This window comes from Eurosta solidaginis, chromosome 3 (genome assembly GCF_040869045.1).
Source record: "Eurosta solidaginis isolate ZX-2024a chromosome 3, ASM4086904v1, whole genome shotgun sequence".
Taxonomy (NCBI): domain Eukaryota; kingdom Metazoa; phylum Arthropoda; class Insecta; order Diptera; family Tephritidae; genus Eurosta; species Eurosta solidaginis.
In genome coordinates, this window is record NC_090321.1 from 147216749 (window position 1) to 147240020 (window position 23272).

Below are 23272 nucleotides of genomic sequence, written 5' to 3' on the forward strand. Positions count from 1 at the left end.
GTCAGCAGCTTTAACCCCGACGTCGACAGTATGACATCATCCATGACATCATAATAAAAAATTTGGGTAATTCTTTACTTTAGCTCACAACTGCTAAAACTCGTCTAAAAATATCGGGAGAGGTGTCAAAAGACGCGCTTTGGACCCAGGATCACGAATCTGAAAGCGGAAATTTTATTTCGTTTCGGAGATATTTGCAAACAAAATTAAAAATTTTCATGTGGTTATTGTAATTTTGATGATTTTGTGGTACCCACAAGAAAAACTGTGGGTGTTTTGCGCGGATATAGTTTGGGTCTCCAAACCGGTGTTGGACCCACCCAGGGTAATTTTTTATAAGCGCGGCCGAAGGCTCCCAATGCAGAAAGGTGTTCTGCGCAAAAATACTATGGATCCCACCTCCGGTTTCGGAGCGCTCCGTGGCCATTTTGCGGTTTTTTTGAAATATCTTGTGACAGAAATTAAATTCTTAATTTCTGCTCTCGGATTCGTGGTCCAGGGATCAAAACGCGTCTTTTGAACCCTCTCCCGATATTTTTGACAGTTGTGAGCTAAAGTAAAGAATTACCAAAATTTGTATAACAATTATTATCTGGTTTATTTTTGTTGATACCTTTTCACATTTTTCCATGTCACGATACGCCATATAAATTGTGGCTCCACGTTTAGCTAGTTCCCGGGCTGTCTCCTTTCCTATGCTGGTATTTGCTCTAGTAATAAGAACAACTTTCCCTAACGCCGTCGTACTCTTTCGATACTTCCCACCTTGCATATAGGATCTACACAGAGACAAATGGTATTAGTTCATACAGCTTATTTTTAAATATTTAAAATGTGCGTATTCATGATTACCTGATAAACCACAAGGCGGCGGCTGCAGTCAGTAGCCAAGCAATAGTTATTTGCTCCAATATGCCAATCATCCTGAAATCTTCATTATTACCGAATTATTAATGGTAATAGTCTAGTTGAGGGGTCGACTGCCAAAAATATCGAGAGAGGTGTCAAACGACGCGTCTTGACATCAGTATTAATAATACGAAGGCGGAGAATAAATATTTTAACTCGTTCAAAACATATTAACGAAAAAACGGAAACACTCCCTAAAACCTCCGAGTGTCTTTATCGCTACAACATCAACATCTTTTTAGCTGGCGAGCCACAGTTGCTTTTTGCTTTTTTCGGCGAATACGTAAATGTTTTTTCACGTTCCTGTAATGGTTTCACCACCATTTGTGTTTCGTTTACGGTTGGCGATAGATTACCCAGTTTTGTTGTAGGTTCAGCGGCTTGCATATACTGGATACCTTTTTTCATCATGTACTCAACTTCTTCCATGGTATCATTGAAGTGCAATGATTTTTCGGTACTCTCATTGAACAAACTACGATTTTCTTTATCATTTTCAAATGATTCTTCAAAGTCAATATAACTTTTGTTATGGTAATTAGCATGCTTTCCGCATTTCGTGCTATTGGCTCTATTGCAATTTCCTGCTGTTGTTGTTCTTTCTCCTCTTTAATAAAGACACTTTTGTTTAAATTTCCGCCCGTTTCATTTGACTCATCATCCGACAACTCAATTACTCCTAAAGAATCATCAAAGGACGCGCTGGAAGATAGTTTTTCACTGCCATGCATATTTTTATTATCATTGGTGATAAGTTCAGTCACAGTTGCATGCTCATTTGCTGGGGGCTCTAGTGTGTTATCTAGATTTATCAATATTATACTTTTTTCCAGTTCATGCGATTCTTCGGAGGACTCGCTTTGGGTATAATGTGAAACTTTCCTGGGTGCACTTGTGCCTGTGGTGTCATGTGCTGTTTCATAAAAGCTTGTTGTCGCTGAAGTTTCACTGCCTTTTTGAGCGCTTTGAAAGCTTATGTGTGATGATGCATCATCACCACACAAAGAACTATTAGACTGATCTTCGCAATTTTCCTCTAGTATAGTAGATGGTCTGAGAAGTCTCACCATTTTCAAAGGTGAAGTTTGTAAAGTGGTATCGCCCACTATTGTGGAGTCCCACATTTTAGATGGCGCTTCAATATCTTCTAGGAGTAGTACATCAATACTTTTTAAAGGAGTTTCATTATCCAATTGATGCTGCTCCTGTACGCATAAGTCATGCAATAGACGTTGCAGTGATTGTGCTTCTTCATCTATTTCTTGTAGTTCTAAGATTATATTATTAAATTTATACCACCCAATCTTATCAAATTTCAATATGTTGTATATTCACTTACCTTGTTTACAAGGGATTTTAAAATAGTTTCCATCGGCGCTGCGCTTTTTAGCATCTTCTTTAACCAAATCCTTGTTCTCGCTATGTATGTACTTAAATAGTGTGCTGTCAGGATCGGATGCTGTTTTATCACACATTTTTTCCAAAGCCATAAAGCTTTCATCAGACGTACGTTGCTGTTGGCATTCGAATATAGTTTCGTCACAAGATGCCTTAGTTGAAAAATTATAAGGAATCCTCTTTATAGTGTTTGCATTGTTGGATTTATTTTCATCCTCCATTTCAAATATTTTGTTCATTGCATTTCCGCTAACAGCAACGTTACTTTCGTGTTGATCCACATTCGCTACACGAGGAGCTGCGCGTGCTTCTAGCAAAGTTTGTAGATCCTCCTCTAAATCCAAGCTAAAGCGTTGACAAGATACTCTTTAGCAGGCGTTGTAGCCTTTCTAAATGTGTTCGTGAATCGAGAAAAAAATGTTGAAGATATTGTTTGTATTAATTTTTAATAATAGGTATATATTACCATGCTAAAGTGATTTATCTTTTTAAAAGTAAAGTAATAAAGTTATACAAGCTAGTAGCTACTTTTTAGTCAAAGATTTGGAAAAATTTCAAATTCTTATATAGTAAGCCAATTTACTCTACAGTATTTAAAACATCCATCTCCATGCTCACTCGAATGGCTCATCATAAACAAGCATACAATTTTAATGATATATTTATAAGCATTTACCGTTGCATGACAAGTAATTTCTTGACTTTTGCACGCCAAGCTTTATTTGCTTGAAATTTTTCCAATCCAAACATTTGTATTCAGGAAAATTGAAAAAGAGCAACAAACATCCAAGCTATATTTTGTTGAACCACAGCAGACAAGGCGCGCTAATCTTCCAGGGTTTTCGTTACGAAATATCTTTTCCAGATAAGCTTATACCACTTGAGCACGCTACGTTGTGTTATTATTTTATCCAATAGTTTCTTAATGGTTGCCCCATCATTTGAAATTGTGGCCTTACCACTGGAATCAACAATATGCTTGTCCATATTACGTGAACCCAATGTAGTGCGTACAGCGTCCACAATTGAATGCGAGGTATTGATGTTGGATATGATGAATATTTTTTACATAAAAACTCATGTATCCAATACAAGTTCAGGCATACCGCCGATAACACACCTTGTAAACGACGTTGTGTGTCCAAATCACGTAGCGGTTTTTCTTCTATGATTTGTAGCAATTCTTCAACAAACGTTGGATCATGTATGGGATGCGACCAAAGTGGACCGCCCATCTATATTTGGGAATATAAGAAACAATTTGGTGTGAACAATTGGTGCCAATTAACCCTCTGAAAAAGCGACTGACGCGCCTTTTTGAACGGACATAACCGTTTAAACGGTTAAGCACCAATTAAGTAAGAAGGAAATAATTTGATTTATTCGAGTTTAAATACTTAAGTGGGATAGTTGAAACTTACATGATGTTTATCACCGCAATGCGCACAATTTGTATTAACATTTGGTCCAGTTGTCATACCGAATTTTACTTCCGCATTGCCTTTATCTGAGATCTTGCATTTTACAATACCCATAGGCTGTAGCGTATAGGTATCACAACCAGTGCATTGAAATACCATTCATTGTTTGCTGTGTTCATAATATAAAGATATGGTAAGTAATTGGATTGTGGTAAAAGGCCAAAATGCTGTATACCAACCTCATGCTATGTTTACACTTCGCTTGTCTACTATGCATACGCACAAATACGCGTATATAAAAATTGGCAGAAATGCTCAAAAGTGGCTCAATATATTTTCCATAACGATTAGAGTGCGTTTCAATGCAATGCAATAGTATACGCAATCCCATCTCATGGCAGCATTTCATACGCAAAGGCACAGAACTATATTTGGCATTGCAGGCTTCAGGCGTATTGCCTGCCAGCACAGCCATATCATTCGCAGTTACAAGTAATGAACCCCACTCGTCAGTGATTGTATAGCGCCATCCAGAAAGCGATTCGGACAACCATAAGGATTTAGGTCTATAACATCGAAACGCTTCTCAAATGAAGTTGAAAGGTACGTGAGAGTCCTATTGCGAATTTTATTGATTATTCCAGTTAAATCACTAGCTATTGATTCGTATATCAAACCTACATTGCATCCCCTTCGCTTGGCACAATTAAATGTTCCACTCCATTGTGTCGCATATTTACGCTAATGGAATCTACTGCCACCTTAGATAGATCATTTGCAACAATTTCACGCACGCCTGCTACTTCTTTTGCATAACTTATGCTACGTAAACCTGTTGCAGCAAGCGCTGCCAATATTTGTAGTCCATCGTCGTATTTTACACCACCAGCCGTATATGGTTTCTTGTCATTAGCATTGCTTGCTTTTTTTTGTATTTTGTGGATTTTTATGCGCCGCCGCTTCCCGCTCTCTTATCAACCGCTTTGAGTATACATTAAGTACTGAAATACTTATATCACGATTAAATTCTTGTACTGGATTGTAGAATACGGCCCCGCCGGCAATAATTTCTGTAGTGCTTTCTTTGATCACACGTTCGGGTGCTTTGTCGTTCGTAGCGATCTGTTAATTCATAAAATTTAGGGCGATTTTGTTAATAACGCGAAACATATATTTACCTTATTTTCAGATATTTCCTCAACTTCCATTTTGGCTTTAAACTGCTGTGCATCCAAGTTTTTGTTATCAGCTGTTCGGTGGTGGCATACGCTGGCTGCTGCTTTCGTTGAACAGTGAATCGTGGAAACTGTTTCAACAGAGGAAATATTTAAGCATTACAGATGCACAACATTGTTTTTTTTATAAATCAACGATGATAGCCAGCCTTGGGAGGTTGTTGCTGCTGCTATCGTGGCCTTGCATTACCCGGTTGCTGTTGTGGTATATACCTTGGTATAACTGGATGTGGCGTCATTGCCCCACCTGGTCCAGTTGATGCGGACCACGAACAACAACCACCACGACCTACACTGTTTGGGTTCACTTTGCTGCTGCAAACACACCTCCGTCACAATAATTAATGGAGACCATGGAGGGGTATCTCAACAAGAGAGGCTATTTTATTGCACACATAGCCGTTTTTTTACACCGAATTTTCTAATCTTTTTTTTTTCAATTTTGAATAAATCTTAATGGTAACAAGAATTTTTTTCTTGTATGTATGTGGAAATCAAAATTTACTATTCTGCATTAGAATTGCTCACGATGATTTATACTATGCAATTACATATTTCACTTTCTTTCTTTATAAACATGCACACATTGATATGAGTTTTTTTTGCTAAAACAGACTTTAGTAGACCAAAAAATATTAAAGAATGCGTATATTAATTTCTGCAAAATGTAAATCACACAAATTGAAAAAATTTTCCACTTTTCTGCAGAATTAGAAATGGCTGATTTTTTGCACGCAAAAATTACGTATTTTGCTATCCCTATGAAAATAATAGGTGCGAGAGAGCACGATACATTGTGGGAAAGCAAAATTTGTCAGCATGCTATTTTATTTGCACAATTTTTCATTCCAAATCGTCACCCCTGTCAAAAATTCGTGTGGCTGCCCTGCAAAAATCGTGTGACCAAAAACGCACACAGCCACACGAATTTTTGACAGGGGTGACGATTTGGAATGAAAAATTGTGCAAATGAAATAGCATGCTGACAAATTTTGCTTTCCCACAATATATCGTGCTCTCTCGCACCTATTATTTTCATAGGGATAGCAAAATACGTCATTTTTGCGTGCAAAAAATCCGCCATTTCTAATTCTGCAGAAAAGTGGAAAATTTTTTCAATTTGTGTGATTTACATTTTGCAGAAATTAATATACGCATTCTTTAATATTTTTTGGTCTACTAAAGTCTGTTTTAGCAAAAAAAACTCATATCAATGTGTGCATGTTTATAAAGAAAGAAAGTGAAATATGTAATTGCATAGTATAAATAATCGTGAGCAATTTTAATGCAGAATAGTAAATTTTGATTTCCACATACATACAAGAAAAAAATTCTTGTTACCATTAAGATTTATTATCCAAAATTGAAAAAAAAAGATTAGAAAATTCGGTGTAAAAAAACGGCTATGTGTGCAATAAAATAACCTCTCTTGTTGAGATACCCCTCCATGGTCTCCATTAATTATTGTGACGGAGGTGTGTTTGCAGCAGCAAAGTGAACCCAAACAGTGTAGGTCGTGGTGGTTGTTGTTCGTGATCCGCATCAACTGGACCAGGTGGGGCAATGACGCCACATCCAGTTATACCAAGGTATATACCACAACAGCAACCGGGTAATGCAAGGCCAAGATAGCAGCAGCAACAACCTCCCAAGGCTGGCTATCATCGTTGATTTATAAAAAAACAGTGTTGTGCATCTGTAATGTTTAAATATTTCCTCTGTTGAAACAGTTTCCACGATTCACTGTTCAACGAAAGCAGCAGCCAGCGTATGCCACCACCGAACAGCTGATAACAAAAACTTGGATGCACAGCAGTTTAAAGCCAAAATGGAAGTTGAGGAAATATCTGAAAATAAGGTAAATATATGTTTCGCGTTATTAACAAAATCGCCCTAAATTTTATGAATTAACAGATCGCTACGAACGACAAAGCACCCGAACGTGTGATCAAAGAAAGCACTACAGAAATTATTGCCGGCGGGGCCGTATTCTACAATCCAGTACAAGAATTTAATCGTGATTTAAGTATTTCAGTACTTAATGTATACACAAAGCGGTTGATAAGAGAGCGGGAAGCGGCGGCGCATAAAAATCCACAAAATACAAAGGAAAGCAAGCAATGCTAATGACAAGAAACCATACACGGCTGGTGGTGTAAAATACGACGGTGGACTGCGAATATTGGAAGCGCTTGCTGCAACAGGTTTACGTAGCATAAGTTATGCAAAAGAAGTACCAGACGTGCGTGAAATTGTTGCAAATGATCTATCTAAGGTGGCAGTAGAATCCATTAGCGTAAATATGCGACACAATGGAGTGGAACATTTAATTGTGCCAAGCGAAGGGGTTGCAATGTAGGTTTGATATACGAATCAATAGCTAGTGATTTAACTGTAATAATCAATAATAAAATTCGCAATAGGACTCTCATGTACCTTTCAACTTCATATGAGAAGCGTTTCGATGTTATAGACCTAGATCCTTATGGTTGTCCGAATCGCTTTCTGGATGGCGCTATACAATCACTGACGAGTGGGGGTTCATTACTTGTAACTGCGAATGATATGGCTGTGCTGGCAGGCAATACGCCTGAAGCCTGCAATGCCAAATATAGTTCTGTGCCTTTGCGTATGAAATGCTGCCATGAGATGGGATTGCGTATACTATTGCATTGCATTGAAACGCACTCTAATCGTTGTGGAAAATATATTGAGCCACTTTTGAGCATTTCTGCCAATTTTTATATACGCGTATTTGTGCGTATGCATAGTCGTCAAGCGAAGTGTAAATATAGCATGAGGTTGGTATACAGCATTTTGGCCTTTTACCACAATCCAATTACTTAACATATCTTTATATTATGAACACAGCAAACAATGAATGGTATTTCAATGCACTGGTTGTGATACCTATACGCTACAGCCTATGGGTATTGTAAAAAGCAAGATCTCAGATAAAGGCAATGCGGAAGTAAAATTCGGTATACCAACTGGACCAAATGTTAATACAAATTGTGCGCATTGCGGTGATAAACATCATGTAAGTTTCAACTATCCCACTTAAGTATTTAAACTCGAATAAATCAAATTATTTCCTTCTTACTTAATTGGTGCTTAACCGTTTAAACGGTTATGTCCGTTCAAAAAGGCGCGTCAGTCGCTTTTTCAGAGGGTTAACTGGCACCAATTGTTCACACCAAATTGTTTCTTATATTCCCAAATATAGATGGGCGGTCTACTTTGGTCGCATCCCATACATGATCCAACGTTTGTTGAAGAATTGCTACAAATCATAGAAGAAAAACCGCTAAGTGATTTGGACACACAACGTCGTTTAAAAGGTGTGTTATCGGCGGTATGCCTGAACTTGTATTGGGTACATGAGTTTTTATGTAAAAAATATTCATCATATCCAACATCAATACCTCGCATTCAATTGTGGACGCTGTACGCACTATATTGGGTTCATGTAATATGGACAAGCATATTCTTGATTCCAGTGGCAAGGCCACAATTTCAAATGATGGGGCAACCATTAAGAAACTATTGGATAAAATAATAACACAACGTAGCGTGCTCAAGTGGTATAAGCTTATCTGGAAAAGATATTTCGTAACGAAAACCCTGGAAGATTACCGCGCCTTATCTGCTGTGGTTCAACAAAATATAACTTGGATGTTTGTTGCTATTTTTCAATTTTCCTGAATACAAATGTCTGGATTGGAAAAATTTCAAGCAAATAAAGCTTGACGTGCAAAAGTCAAGAAATTACTTGTCATGCAACGGTAAATGCTTATAAATATATCATTAAAATTGCATGCTTGTTTATGATGAGCCATTCGAGTGAGCATGGAGATGGATGTTTTAAATACTGTAGAGTAAATTGGGTTAATATATAAGAATTTGAAATTTTTCCAAATCTTTGACTAAAAAGTAGCTACTAGCTTGTAGAACTTTATTACTTTACTTTTAAAAAGATAAATCACTTTAGCATGGGTAATATATACCTATTATTAAAAATTAATACAAACAATATCTTCAACATTTTTTTCTCGATTCACGAACACATTAAAAAGGCTACAACGCCTGCTAAAGAGCCGGTATCTTGCCAACGCTTTAGCTTGGATTTAGAGGAGGATCTACAAACTTTGCTAGAAGCACGCGCAGCTCCTCGTGTAGCGAATGTGGATCAACACGAGAGTAACGTTGCTGTTAGCGGAAATGCAATGAACAAAATATTTGAAATGGAGGATGAAAATAAATCCAACAATGCAAACACTATAAAGAGGATTCCTTATAATAATAAACGTACGTCTGATGAAAGTTTTATGGCTTTGGAAAAAATGTGTGATAAAACAGCATCCGATCCTGACAGCACACTATTTATTTGTCTCTGTGTAGATCCTATATGCAAGGTGGGAAGTATCGAAAGAGTACGACGGCGTTAGGGAAAGTTGTTCTTATTACTAGAGCAAATACCATCATATGAAAGGAGACAGCCGGGGAACTAGCTAAACGTGGAGCCACAATTTATATGGCGTGTCGTGACATGGAAAAATGTGAAAAGGTATCAACAAAAATAAACCAGATAATAATTGTTATACAAATTTTGGTAATTCTTTACTTTAGCTCACAACTGTCAAAAATATCGGGAGAGGGTTCAAAAGACGCGTTTTGATCCCTGGACCATGAATCCGAGAGCGGAAATTAAGAATTTAATTTCTGTCACAAGATATTTCAAAAAACCACAAAATGGCCACGGAGCGCTCCGAACCCGGAGGTGGGATCCATAGTATTTTTGTGCAGAACAGCTTTCTGCATTGGGGGCCTTCGGCCGCGCTTATAAAAAATTACCCTGGGTGGGTCCAACACCGGTTTGGAGACCCAAACTATATCCGCGCAAAACACTTTTACCCACAGTTTTTCTTGTGGGTACCACAAAATCATCAAAATTACAACACCCACATGAAAATTTTTAATTTTGTTTGCAAATATCTCCGAAACGAAATAAAATTTCCAATTTCCGCTTTCAGATTCGTGATCCTGGGTCCAAAGCGCGTCTTTTGACACCTCTCCCAATATTTTTAGACGAGTTTTAGCAGTTGTGAGCTAAAGTAAAGAATTACCCAAATTTTTTATTATGATGTCATGGATGATGTCATACTGCCGACGTCGGGGTTAAAGCTGCTGCAAACCTTTGGGGGTGTCTTTACCGTTAATACAACAACAACCTCAAATAAAGCCGTAACATCCGTGATCGTTGGACTTTTACGTAAAAATATGGGTTCGCATAATAACATATCGCTCATTTACTTCAATGGTGTCATAACTCCAAAATCGAATTTTTCAGGAGAGCCATTCAAAGATTTTAACTGCCATATGTTGCCCATATAAAGGCATATTTTCATTGTGCTATAGTGGTAAAGTTTTAACTGATCACAAAGATTTTTTTATACAACATAGATTATGATATTGGGTACGTTTATATGTTATTAACTCAAAAGTCATGTTTTTTGAGTTATGACACTATTGAAATAAATGAGCTATATGTACGTGCTCCTACTACTTTGTTCGTGTTCGGCACGATGTGACCGTGTGATTGAAGGTAATTTTCCTTATCGTATTCTATCGGTGACTATTCGGCCCCTTAACGCATGACACACATCAGGACTTAACAAAAATATTCTTACCTTTTTCCTCTCCATTTTCTTAACTTTTCATGCTTAGTGCATGCGTTCGTTTCTTGCGCGCGCGTAGCTAAGGCTCCGTTCCCTCGAGGAAGCATAGTTATCAGACTTAGAGGCAGGATTTTAGTTGTTACCTTGAAAACTTCTAGTATTTGCCAATCGGGCTTTTCCGTTTGGTCATCACACCGATTCTGGTAACATTGCGGACACATACACCCTATATGAAGTGCTTTGACCGGCCAGCTCAAGTAAACCGTTTACATTAAGGCTCGTCAAGAACTAATTAAAATTATGTAGAAAAGTAATTCATCTGAAATGAAATGTACAAATGAAGCTCATGTTCGGTTACACCCGAACTTAGACACCCTTACTTGTTCTACCTGTTTCAGAAGTTATTTTATTCATGACTTACATTATTGGGCGCTAAAGTAAAGAATTACCTTTATATTTTAATTGCCTGATTAAGAGAATGCGAGAGGTACACATGATCTACCAGCAGGAAAGGCGCGGATCCAAGCACGGGGCTGTAAAGTGTCGAAGATTATGTGTAGGTCTTACAACCTTAGACAAACAAAGTTACTTATATCATTAAAAAGGGACGCCTGTAGACTCATGACTGGTATTCTGACTGGTCACTGCTTTCTGGCGTCACATGCCTTTAAATTAGGCTTGGTCAGTGCTAGCAGATTTTGTATGTCGGGGTTGATTCTGGATAGGTAAGAGTTTAACCTGTTACAGTATCCAGAACGAAGTTGAGCTAGAGTGACTCGCTTTTCTCTGGGGAGTATGCGTTCCTCTTCCGCGAGGTTTGGATACTTTTCTTTGAGTACTGGATTCACCGGGCAATTCCTAGCATAAAGGTCCGACGCTTGTTTATGGAGTTCACCAAGGACCTGCTTGTGTTTTTTCGCTTCATACGGCTGGGTTCTCAGGAGCCGTATTTCCTCAAAATGCTTACGGAGATGACTCCTTAGGCCCCTAGGCGGTGCTGGTTGACCAATCAGATGTCTGTTGGGATGCTCAGGTTTCTGGGTACAGGAACTGTTTGGTCGGCATCTCATTTCTCTCCCTGATGGGGAGTATTCTCGCCTCATTATGGTGTTCTACGGACATAAGAAAACAGCCCGTGGCAATTCTGAGAGCAGTATTTTGGCAGGCCTGTAGCTTCTTCCAGTGGGTAATTTTTAGGCTTGGCGACCATATGGGTGACGCATAGCACTTAATCGGCTGGTTAATTGCTTTGTGTGTAGTCATGAGCGTTTCTTTATCCTTTCCCCAGGTACTGCCAGCGAGGGATTTTAGGATTTTGGTACGGCTCTGAATTCTCGGAACAATTGCGGCTGCGTGCTCACCAAAATGTAGATCCTGATGAAAGTCACACCCAAAATTTTAAGGTGTAAGACAGTCGGTAGGGTAATGTCATATGGTCGACATTTGGCGCGGCCATGTTTTAAATAAGATCACCGATGATTTGGTTGGTTACAATATCAGGTTTCGCGAGGCGACAAAAATGGAGAGATTGGGGAGATAGCTGTTTATTTTATTACAAAGCTCATCGGTGTAGGAAACAATAGCATAGGCGTAGAAGCAATAGTGACTCCTGGTGGTTAAGGTAGCTATTGATATGTAGAAGTTAAGCAGAAGTTTGAATATGAGTTTTTTTAAGTTATTGCAAAAAAAGCGTTGAGGATTTTTATTATCTTACCAGGTACCTTCGTACATGTTTCTAAGAATGAAGAATAAAGCCTATTCAAACTCAATTTTGACCAGGACAAAGCCGCTGAGACTTCGCTATACTTTAACATACAATACGTTACCCCATTTTAGCACAACTATCATTTTTTGATTTTATTAAATTTTAATAAATGTTTCTTCCTCTACAGTTCCATTTCGGTATTGGATGGTAAATATGGCTTTCGCATTTTCTCCATCAATAATTGTGACGAGGTGGAACAAATCTTCGCGCGTAAATCGCAACATATTATCTTGGTCGAGCGTTTCTTCAATAGCTCTCTACTGGTGATGGAACAGCAGAGAAACCCAACTGTTTACAAATGTTACACTTCAAAAAGAATCAAAATATCTGTCATTGCGTCTACGGCTCAATTCCCCACAGTATATGAATGAATCGAACGCACCTAATTGTCTGCCTAACTGATAGTATACATATTCATCAAATCGAAAATATTGCACCAAACGAACTGGGTCTGAATACTGAAACAGTACACATATTCAAAATCGATGAGAACGCTGTGATGATGGTATAGGGTGAGTTGTTGAATAACATACGAAAACCACTTTAACCCATCTATATATTTGCATTACAGCTAAAGCTTTACAAACAGCAAAAATTGCTTGCGCCAAGCAATTGGAAAAGGCAGTGAAGCATTCATCACACTGTACGGATGGTGCAAAGTTAGAATCTGCTGTTGTAACTGCTGCCACCGACACAACGGTCATCTCTACTTCGCCGAGTAGCGGCTCGTCCGACTATCTATCGAAGACAGTATAATCATATCTTTTGCCAACACAGGTTAGCGATGTGCTTGCACAGGAAAAGATTTCAATTGGAAAACGAAACCCAATTAAGCGAGTTTATGTTATTATTAAAGTACGTACTTCTTTTTTATATGAACTGTATTAATTTAAGCTACAATTTCATGTACATATACAATAAAGTATGTCGTGTTACGATTGCTGTTGGAATTAGATTTGAAACCAATCAATATTTCTGCTAAGGGTTGCAGAATTATTGCTGGAATGCTTAGATTTAGAACAATAATAAGTCTTACTCAATTACTAGTCCTACATTTTTAAATTCATATTTTACTTTACTTTATTACTTTCAAATTCAATTACGACAGCAATCGGTTTCCACGACACCTTTGAATATTCTTGATCAGAAAAAAAAAGAGTAAATCTAATCAGAATTTCTAATTAGCTTTAAGTTTTAGATTTAAATTGATTCAAATAATTATAGTTTTTTCTAAAGCTTAAAATTATTTTCTGTTCGCTTGGAAAAGATTTCAATTGGAAAACGAAAACCAATTAAGCGAGTTTATTTATTATTAAAATACTTACTTTTCTTTATTTGAACTGTATTAATTTAAGTTACAATTTCATGTACATATATAATAAAGTAGGTCGTGTTACGATTGCTGTTGGAATTAGATTTGAAACCAATCAATATTTCTGCTAAGGGTTGCAGAATTATTGCTGGAATGATTAGATTTAGAACAATAATAAGTCTTACTCAATTACCAGTCCTACATTTTTAAATTCATATTTTACTTTACTTTTTACTTTCAAATTCAATTACGACAGCAATCGGTTTCCACGACACCTTTGAATATTCTTGATCAGAAAAAAAAGAGTAAATCTAATCTGAATTTCTAATTAGCTTTAAGTTGTAGATTTAAATTGATTCAAATAATTGGAGTTTTTTCTAAAGCTTAAAATTATTTTCTGTTCGCTTGGAAAAGATTTCAATTGGAAAACGAAAACCAATTAAGCGAGTGTATTTATTATTAAAATACTTACTTTTCTTTATTTGAACTGTATTAATTTAAGTTACAATTTCATGTACATATAAATAAATAAATAAATAAATAAAGTATGTCGTGGTACGATTGCTGTTGGAATTAGATTTGAAACCAATCAATACTTCTGCTAAGCGTTGCAGAATTATTGCTGGAATGGTTAGATTTAGAACAATAATAAGTCTGACTCAATTACTAGTACATTTTTAAGTTCACCAATTACGACAGCAATCTGATTCCACGACACCTTGAATATTCTTGATCTGAAAAAAAATAAACCTAATATGAATTTCTACTAAGCTTTAAGTTGTAGATTATTCAAATAATTGGAGTTTTTTCTAAAGCTTAAAATTATTTTCTGCTCGCTTAAAAAAGATTTCAATTGGAAAACAAAAACCAATTAAGCGAGTTTATTTATTATTAAAGTACTTACTTCTTTTTTATATCAACTGTATTAATATAAGTTCCAATTTCATGTACATATATAATAATATTGAAAATAATAAATATTGAAAATTCAATTTTTTTGGTTCATATTTTAATCATATGGTTGCTCCAGGTAAAGTAAATCTGCAGGTAAAATTCATGTTATATGGCGGTTATATAAATGGTAAAACCGCAGTAAAATTGTCAAATGACTCGAAAATGTAGAGTGAAATGACGGAGAATATGACCGCCATTTGACGAGCATTGTGACGTGTGTGAACAGCACAGTACTATGCTCACATCCTATAGGTGGGAGCGGAATGCATGATCACATTAATAGGAACGAAACGGAAAATTTGGTCACAAAACCTAATCGCCCCATGCAAAAATGACTATGAATATAACCGCTGCAGAAAGTCACAATGACCGTAAAATGACTAGTAAAATGACGTGGAGCGTTTTTGTAGGGGGTGTGCGTTTTTGGTCACACGATTTTTGCAGGGTAGAAGCGCGCACATACACAGCCACGCTCCGTTTTTTTTTTTTTTTTTGATTTTGATACTCCTTGTTGCGGAGTGAAATGACCAGTTGTTTAAGCCTTCTTAAACAGCCAGGTTGTCATGCGATTATTTGTGTTGTTGCCAGATCATTTTATATTATTATTATCTTTTTCCCGTTTTTTTTTTTTTTTTTTTTTAACAGAGAATTCAGTGTTTCAACTTGTTTAGAAATGCCTCAAACGAGGAATTATTGAGAAAAACTTTAAATCATTAAATCAAAAAGTGTAAAAACTTCATTGAGACTAATTCAATTTACCTTTAACCGGCTTTATAATTCTAATTCGATGTATTTTACCTTGCTTAATTTTTTTACATTTTTATTGTGGAGAATAGCTGCATCACAAGTTTTCTATGAGGAGAGTTTCATCTAGAAATCCAATAAGTTCCTCATATTCTGAAAAACTCTTTATTTTTAGTAAGTCTTTTAGTTCACCATATTTACTGAATATTTTGTAGCTGACTCTTTTCTGGCTGTATTTTGGGCAGTGAAATATAATATGGTCCGCAGTCTCACTTACATTGCATTGTGAACAAACACCTGAAATTCCTACATTAAATTTACTTAGATAATAAGGACAGTATGTGTGACCTAACAAAATCCGATTTAGAATTTTAATTTCTCTGCATCCTAAGTTACATTTTTTGTTTTTGAACCAAGGAACCCTCACTACTTCATCCATAATTTCTGCAAAATATTTACCTTTCGTCTGGCTTATTCCTTTATATTCTAAAATCCACTTATTCCATATCGATCTTTTAATCCTATTTTCAGCCTCATAAGTCGTCAGATCTGCATTAATTATTTTTCCAATCGTTGCAGCCGTTTTAGCTGCAATGTCTGTTTCTCATTTAATGTAATTCCAATATGACTTGGAACCCATATTACTTTAATCCTTTCTATTGTTTCTTTATTTGTATATAATATATTATGAATGTCTGCAACAATATGATTATTTGTTATATTAGTGTCAAGTGCATTAAGTGCTGAAAGACTATCTGAAAAAATTGCAATTTTATTCATTTTGCCTTTTATTGCATATTTTACTGCTTCACAGATTGCAATTAGTTCACCAGTCATTGAAGTTAATTTTTCTTGTATCTTAAATAACAATGAAATATTCCTCTTTACATCATAAACCCCACAACCTACGCTGTGCTCAGTACACGACGCATCAGTTGCAATCAAGAAAAATTCATCATTTAACAATTCCTCTTTGACGGCATTGTATGTAGCTAAAAGTTGAACTTTTGAATAATTTTGTTTTGATCTGGTAAGGTCTGATTTTACAATTGTCATATTAGGATGTTTACAAAAACTTACATTTGTGTTGATTCTATCAAAAATAGTTTTATGTTTTTGATATGTTACATTGTAACTTGTATTTATATACGGTCCATTTTGAATTTTCAACTTTAAGGTAGAGTTCACAAACCATTGCTTCATCAGTTCCTTAGCAGTGAGCCACTCAGCCCTGAATAGGGGTGGCAGCTCACCAGCCAGAGCAAACATTGAGTGTACCGGTGCACTTGGAGGTACTCCTATACATCTTCTAATACTATTGTTTAAGCATACTTGGAGCTTATTATTATACCCGTATGGAGCATTTGACCACGTTGTGCATCCATATTCAGCCTTTGACCTTACAAAAGATTTGTATGTATTTAAAGCCACTTTTGGAGTAATTCCACCTTTAACCGTGGTAAGCCTTTTATGAGATTAGAAGCTGGCACAATGTCTTTTTTGATTTTCAAAACCTGATCCTTTAATATGCCACTTGCATTAATAATCCTACCAAGAAACCGTAATTGACCGACTTGTTTTACTCTGTCTAGACCTATGTTAAATGAAAAGGAGTTTTTGCATCCCCTAGCCATGTACATTAAACTTTTCTTTTCAAAATTTATATTAAGGCACAGTTCAATACATTTTGCTTTAAAATCTGTTATTTTATTCTTTAGGTTATCAAGTGCCTTAGCAGCAGTTTTATCATTTGACACAATTAAAAAATCGTCAGCAAACTGAAAAATGTTAGTATGGCTGTCTTCCATCTCATGTAACTGAGCTGTATATACATTAAATAAAATTGGCGATAAAACGCTGCCCTGTGGCAAACCATTTTCTATAAGCACTCTACTCTCTCTTAACATTAACGTCCTTCTGTGTAGAAAGTTATAAATCCACATAAAAATATTAGGATGAACATCCAACCCTTGAAGTATTTTGGTGAGACTTACAATTTCAACACAATTATATGCATTGGACAAATCCAAAGCACAAACAAATACCTTGTACTTATTGCTTTTCAATGTTTGTATCACATGTAAACTTTCATTCAGACACATTGGAGCTGACTTATTTTTCCTATAGGCAAAGCTTTTTGCAGGTATCATTTCATTTGTTTCCAAATACGTAGTCAATGTGTCTTTTATACACATATTAATGCTTTTAACTAAAACTGAAATGAGTGATATTGGTCTAAAGTTCTCAATATTTTCATTATTTCCACTTCTCTTGGGAATGGGCACCACTCTTATTCTGCGCCATTCATCTAAAATAATGTTAGACCTAAAATGTTGTTCCAGAATTTTCTCAAGATTTATAAATGTGTCAGAAGATAACATCTTCAATTTTGTACGTAATGTGATCATCTCCCCCCGCTGTGTTTTGTGTTTTACAAATTAGGCCTTGTAATTTACTTTCTACTATTGCACAAGGAAATTGTGTAACTTCTGGATGTATTGATAGCTTAGTGCACATTTCTTCAAAAGAGGGTGAGTTAGGAATCATCACCTGCTGTTTCAGAAAATTCAAGTAGTCTGAATTGTCCTCTGCACACCATTGAGTGTCACTGACCTTTTGAAAGTTTTTCATGTTATTTATGAAACACCACGCTTTTTTTTGTGTTTGGAGCTTGATTTAAATTTTCTATGGCTAAATTGAAATTTTCCCTTTTTGCTTTTTTTACAGCTTCCTTCCATTCATCTTGAAGTACACAGGCACTTTCAAGATCCTCAATTTTATTAGTTTTCTTTGCTTTTGCTCTAGCAGCATTCAAAAGTCTATATTTCCTTTCAAGATCTTTACTACACCACGCTTTTGGGGTATGTTGCAAGTCATTTAAGTCCATTGTGGCCTTCTTCTTTGCATTTTTAAAAGCATCTACCAGATCTTTCACATTACTAATATTTGGAATTTCTCCAATGTTTTTAGCTAGAGCTTTCTTGGATATGAACTTGATTGGCTTTTTTGAAATTTCTTTCACATCTATTACTATTGGACAGTGATGACTGTGTCCGACGAATGAATTTTTGCACTGCCATGTTACTTCACTCCGAAAACCAATAAATGACAGGTCTAAAACACTGGCCTGGCTAGTACCCATTACGTCCGAGTTCCTAAAAAAAGTCTTTGTACCATCATTTATACAACTAAGATTTGAATTATTGATAAGAGAAAGTAGAGCCCTTCCTTTGGGTGTGTCAATCGTGTCACCCCAAACACTCATTCTGGCATTGAAATCACCGAGCAAAATTACATTGGTTTGACCATTTAAAAAAGAAATCAACCTGGCCATTTCATTATTAAATGTTTCCAAATTCATGGATGGCTGCAAGTAAACCGAGCAAATTGTTAAGTTTTTATTTAAATTTCTGGTTTTTGCAATAACAATATCAAATGGAGTCCTATACTTTATTTTGCTAAATAAGATATTTTTCTTAAAGCCTATCGCTACTCCTCCATACCCATCTGATCTGGTTTTTTCGATCATCTTAAAATTTGTTAATTTAGGGTTAACATTCTCCTCATCATGGGAGAAAATCTCTTGAAAACATATAATATCTATTAAATTTTGTTGATTAAATATATCAATATTGAATTTGTTTGTCTTTAAACTTTGACAATTATATTGTGCTAATCTTACCATTAGGATTACGAAATCTTTCCACCCTCTCTTCCAACAACTCCCCCATTGCATTTTTTTCACACATGTTGTATAATACTGAGACTAGTGGATCATCTCTTGTTATTGAAAACCTACTTTGTAACTGATCTATCACTCTTTCTAACTCCGAAACCCTTGTCCATCCTGGCCTGTCATAGCAAGGTATGACTTCAGCCCGACTCCTTTTTTCCCGCATTGGGTTTACTTTCTTTTCAGTAGTGCTGGCTTTACGAGCCACTAAATTATATGACTTTGTCACAAATCTTTTATTTGTTTCTAGATTTGCATTTATTGTTCTTGCGCTGTTTGAATTTAGCAGCGGAAACTCTTCTTCGTATTCTGTTAGCAAACTGAATCTATTTTGTCGCTCTGGACTGTGCAATTGCGAGTATGTATCATACGCCTCTTTTTTGCTAATTTTTTTAATTGTCATAACTTCAATTACTTGTTTCTCCTTTTGCCATGCTGGGCATACATTTCGATTTAGAGACACATGATTTTTATCACCACACAGGATACATTTTTTGTTTTTGCAATCCTCACCACATTTACCCTCATATCCACATAGAATGCATCTGGTCTTTGCTCTACAGCTAGCCTTCGTATGACCCAACCTTCCACAATTATAACATTGCTTGGCAGGGGGGAAGTAATGCCTTACCTTACAATTTGTAAACCATAGTTGTACCTTTTCTGGCAGTTCTCCACCAGCAAATGCAATCTTTACTGTCTGTGTGTTTATGAATTTTAGTTTGTCTTCTTTGTCCCTACGTTTAATCCTAGACACAGCCGTCACTTTAACCTCAGATACCAAGTTATTGAAAATTTCCTCTTCTGAAAATTCTTCAGGTACATACTTTATTACCCCATACGTCTCTACAAAAGATCTCGGAATAAATGGCTTTACCTCCATTTCTAAAAGTTTTTTATTTATTACGCACATGTTCGCAGTTACCGCAGTCTCAAAAAAAATTTTATATAGTGATTTTCCTAGAGCCTTTACCTCTTTGATTCCTTCTATTTGTAGGTTTCTAATTTTGGACCATAAGGCAAGCCCACTCTTCATAGTCAGATTTTCAAAGTGTTTTGACTTGGATGTGTCAACTAAAACAGCATACACTCCTTTGTATCCTTTATCAAAAAAAATTGTTTCCCTGTCCTTATTTTCCTTTTTGTTTTCCTGCAACTTTTCATTATTCTCCTCACTTACTCCAGACATGTTGCCACCAATGGCCTGATTTTCTTCACTTTCCTCCTCCATACTATCTGTTTGCACATTTTTATTGCCTTCCAGTGAATTTGTATTGTCAATACTGTCTGCCTTCGGGATCGCCCCTAATGTCTTACCATTAGCATCTACCTTTGCTTTGACTGTACCTTTTTTCACTAATATTCCTTGCATCGGAGGCATTTCCTTTGCAGGTTTATTTGGATGAGCTAACATAGATTTGTTTGCTTCCCTATGCCTGTTACCTTTTAACCTACGTATTTTCGGTTCCCAATCTTCTCTTATTTCTCCTAATTCCAATTAGGAATCCTTCACAATACCCTCAATTACATCCATAGCTTTCCCAGTATCGCCCGACGCCGAAGCGTCCGCCATTTTGTAGAAGTTCCGAGAAACTTCTACAGATTATTCCTCAAAAACCACACAAAAAAGAGTCAGCTACCTTACCCAGTATAATATAAATACTTACAGTACTCGTATCCAACAATTCTCCACTTCTGTTTAATTACTTCAACGCTTAACAATTTTAATGAAATTCACAAAATAAATACAATTTTATTTGGTACAAAACCAGTCTCAAAACAGAAAGAACAACTTTCAAAATGGCCGCCAAGAAGAATCACAAAAGCCAACAAGTATCGCTCGTCTTTTCTCTTGTAATTCTCAAAACGAAGTGGCCACGCTCACCTGATAAAATGTTTGTTCTTGTTCGTTTCTTGTGTGGATGCTATTTGGCACTGTTGTATTTCTTAAAGCCTTCCGCGATTTACAACCAGATTGACTGAATTTTGTATGTGTGCGTGTCGGGTAATTGACGCTTGCCCCGCGACTATCAAATAAAAAGCCATCAATCAACATTTGCATTGAGAAACCGTAGCGTTCGGACGTGAATATGTCGTCATCGGATGATGACTTTTTTTACTTGCAACTACAGCAGTTTTATTATATAATAAAAAATTTATTAAATAATAATAAAAGGTAATAGTCTAGTTGAGGGGTCGACTGCTAATATCCTACCAAAAATATCGACAGAGGTGTCAAAGGACTCGTCTTGACATCAGTATTAATAATCCGAAGGCGGAAACTAAAAATATTAACTCGTTCAAAAGATATTAACGAAAAACCGAAAAAAGACCCACGGGTACCTCCGAAACCGGGGGTGGGATCCATAGTATTTTTGCGCAGAACACCTTTCTGACTTGGCGGCCTTTGGCCGCGCTTATAAAAAATAACCCTGGGCTACGCCATGCCAAGTCCGGGTGTGTGGTATAACCGTGGCTACCGCCACGGTGATGCACACATTTTTTTGTGGGTACAAACACAACAACAACCACATGCAAATCGCCAACTTCAACTGCAAATATCTCCGGACATGGATAACATTTTTCTTTTCGCCATCGGATTATTGTTCTCGAGATTAATACGCGTCTTTTGACACCTCTCTCGATATTTTTGGTAGCGTATTAGCAGTCGACCCCTCAACTAGACTATTACCTAATAAAAGCTTTACATTCCATAAAGCTGGTAAACATTGATAATTTTCAATAAATTGTAATATGAATTGCTGTTCTTCCGAGCACTTGTTCATTTTGAATGTCGACACAAACTAAATACAACACTGCGTTTTGTCAATCACACCCCGCGACTATCAAAAAGCTAGCGTCAAATGAAAAAATCAAAAAATTTTGATTTTCATCAACAAATACGTGTGTCACGAAGCCACCCGACTGCACTAACACACACAAAATTCAGTCAATCTGGTTGTAAATCGCGGAAGGCTTTTAGGTCCAAGCATGGCGCAACGATACAAGGTGGCAGCATGGAACAGCTGATTATAAACTTTTTTTAATTGATTTGATACATCAACCTCCGGTGCCGTACGATTTTGACATTTGTCCATCGAATTTACAAAAACAAAATACATGGAATTTTTATTTATGTTTGTAGGTATGTCACCATGCTGCCACCTTGTATTATTCCGCTATGGGTCCAAGAAAAGTGTAGAAGCTGGCAACGAAAACTGTGTAACATTTTTATTGCAAAATTACAGAGAAATATTCTTATTTACTTTCAAATGAGCACTTAATTACATCTCTCTTTAAAATCCATATGTTTTGGACTAGTTTAATTAACAAATTGTGATACTTTATTACCGGGAAGATTACTAAAACACGACCAAAACCGACGGGGGAGGTATTAATCGTGTTTTCCGCGAATAACCTTTAAACGAGGTAAAAAATATATGTAGTTTCTGCTTCCGGATTCTGAATCTTGACGCAAATACGCATCTTTTGATATCACTATCTACATGTGCGACCCGAATTTTAAGTGCAGGACTTAAGTTGAAATTTTACTAAATTTGGAAATTAAAAAGGCAGCGATTTAGTTTAGCACCCCCCGAGTTCGGGGTTAAACTTGGTATCAAATGAAAGAGGGAGTTTTCCCGATCACAAATATATATAACTTAAAGTGCGCAGACTTATAGTTTACGAGTTATTTGATGTTAAAGTTTGCAAATTTAGCAAATTTCTATAGCACTTTCAGTTACAATTTACACATCTTTCAAAACCTGTATGCACATAAATATCTATATAAATTGGCAACGATACACTTAAATTTCATTTTAGTATATTTCACATATAATTCTTGCATTGTTTTTACTTTATTTAAATGTTTTTATTAAATAAATCACGCTTTTGTAGCAACATTCACATTTATGTATGTATATATTTTATCGATGACATTACAAAGCTGTGCTGCCACATCAACAAAGAAAAAACAAATATAAATATTAACGTGCCACCTTTCAGTTAATAAAGAAAAAGGAAAATATATATTTTTACTACTATGCGGAAGGACATCACCGTGGCGGTAGCCACGGTTATACCACGCACCCGGACTTGGCATGGCGTAACCCAGGGTTAT

At 36.3% G+C, this 23272-nt stretch overlaps 2 protein-coding genes, 1 long non-coding RNA gene and 1 pseudogene across 7 annotated transcripts in view; 2 read left to right on the forward strand and 2 right to left on the reverse strand.

Annotated features, from left to right (window-relative positions):
- Positions 1 to 14710, forward strand: part of LOC137244340 (tRNA (guanine(26)-N(2))-dimethyltransferase-like) — an 81047-nt pseudogene extending 66337 nt beyond the window's left edge.
- LOC137244341 (uncharacterized) lies at positions 1171 to 5813 on the reverse strand. Its single transcript, XM_067773225.1, has 7 exons — positions 4907 to 5813; positions 4410 to 4850; positions 3968 to 4344; positions 3729 to 3897; positions 2984 to 3542; positions 2249 to 2696; positions 1171 to 2179 (listed from the first exon to the last, which is right to left on the reverse strand). The coding sequence occupies exons 6-7, from the start codon at positions 2544 to 2546 to the stop codon at positions 1317 to 1319; spliced, it is 1161 nt and encodes a 386-aa protein (XP_067629326.1). The 5' UTR covers positions 2547 to 2696; positions 2984 to 3542; positions 3729 to 3897; positions 3968 to 4344; positions 4410 to 4850; positions 4907 to 5813; the 3' UTR covers positions 1171 to 1316.
- On the reverse strand, positions 14599 to 20997 carry LOC137244347 (uncharacterized). Its single transcript, XR_010950913.1, has 2 exons — positions 20817 to 20997; positions 14599 to 15579 (listed from the first exon to the last, which is right to left on the reverse strand). It is a non-coding gene; the product is annotated as an uncharacterized lncRNA (long non-coding RNA).
- Positions 20998 to 22312: 1315 nt separating this feature from the next.
- The window catches only part of Pof (Painting of fourth), a 73871-nt gene continuing 72911 nt past the window's right edge, over positions 22313 to 23272 (forward strand). For 4 of the 5 annotated variants that reach the window (XM_067773221.1, XM_067773222.1, XM_067773219.1 and 1 more), the window contains exon 1: positions 22313 to 22721. The gene's annotated coding sequence lies outside the window, so the exon portion shown is untranslated. The remainder of the gene's footprint in view (positions 22722 to 23272) is intronic. The other variant, XM_067773223.1, reaches the window with a different exon arrangement.

Coding starts and splice junctions, on each gene's coding strand:
- LOC137244341 (XM_067773225.1), bottom strand. CDS start 2,546: ATGAACAAAATATTTGAAATGGAGGATGAAAATAAATCCAACAATGCA. Junction 2,180..2,248: donor TAAAATCCCTTGTAAACAAG/GTAAGTGAATAT, acceptor ATATAATCTTAG/AACTACAAGAAATAGATGAA.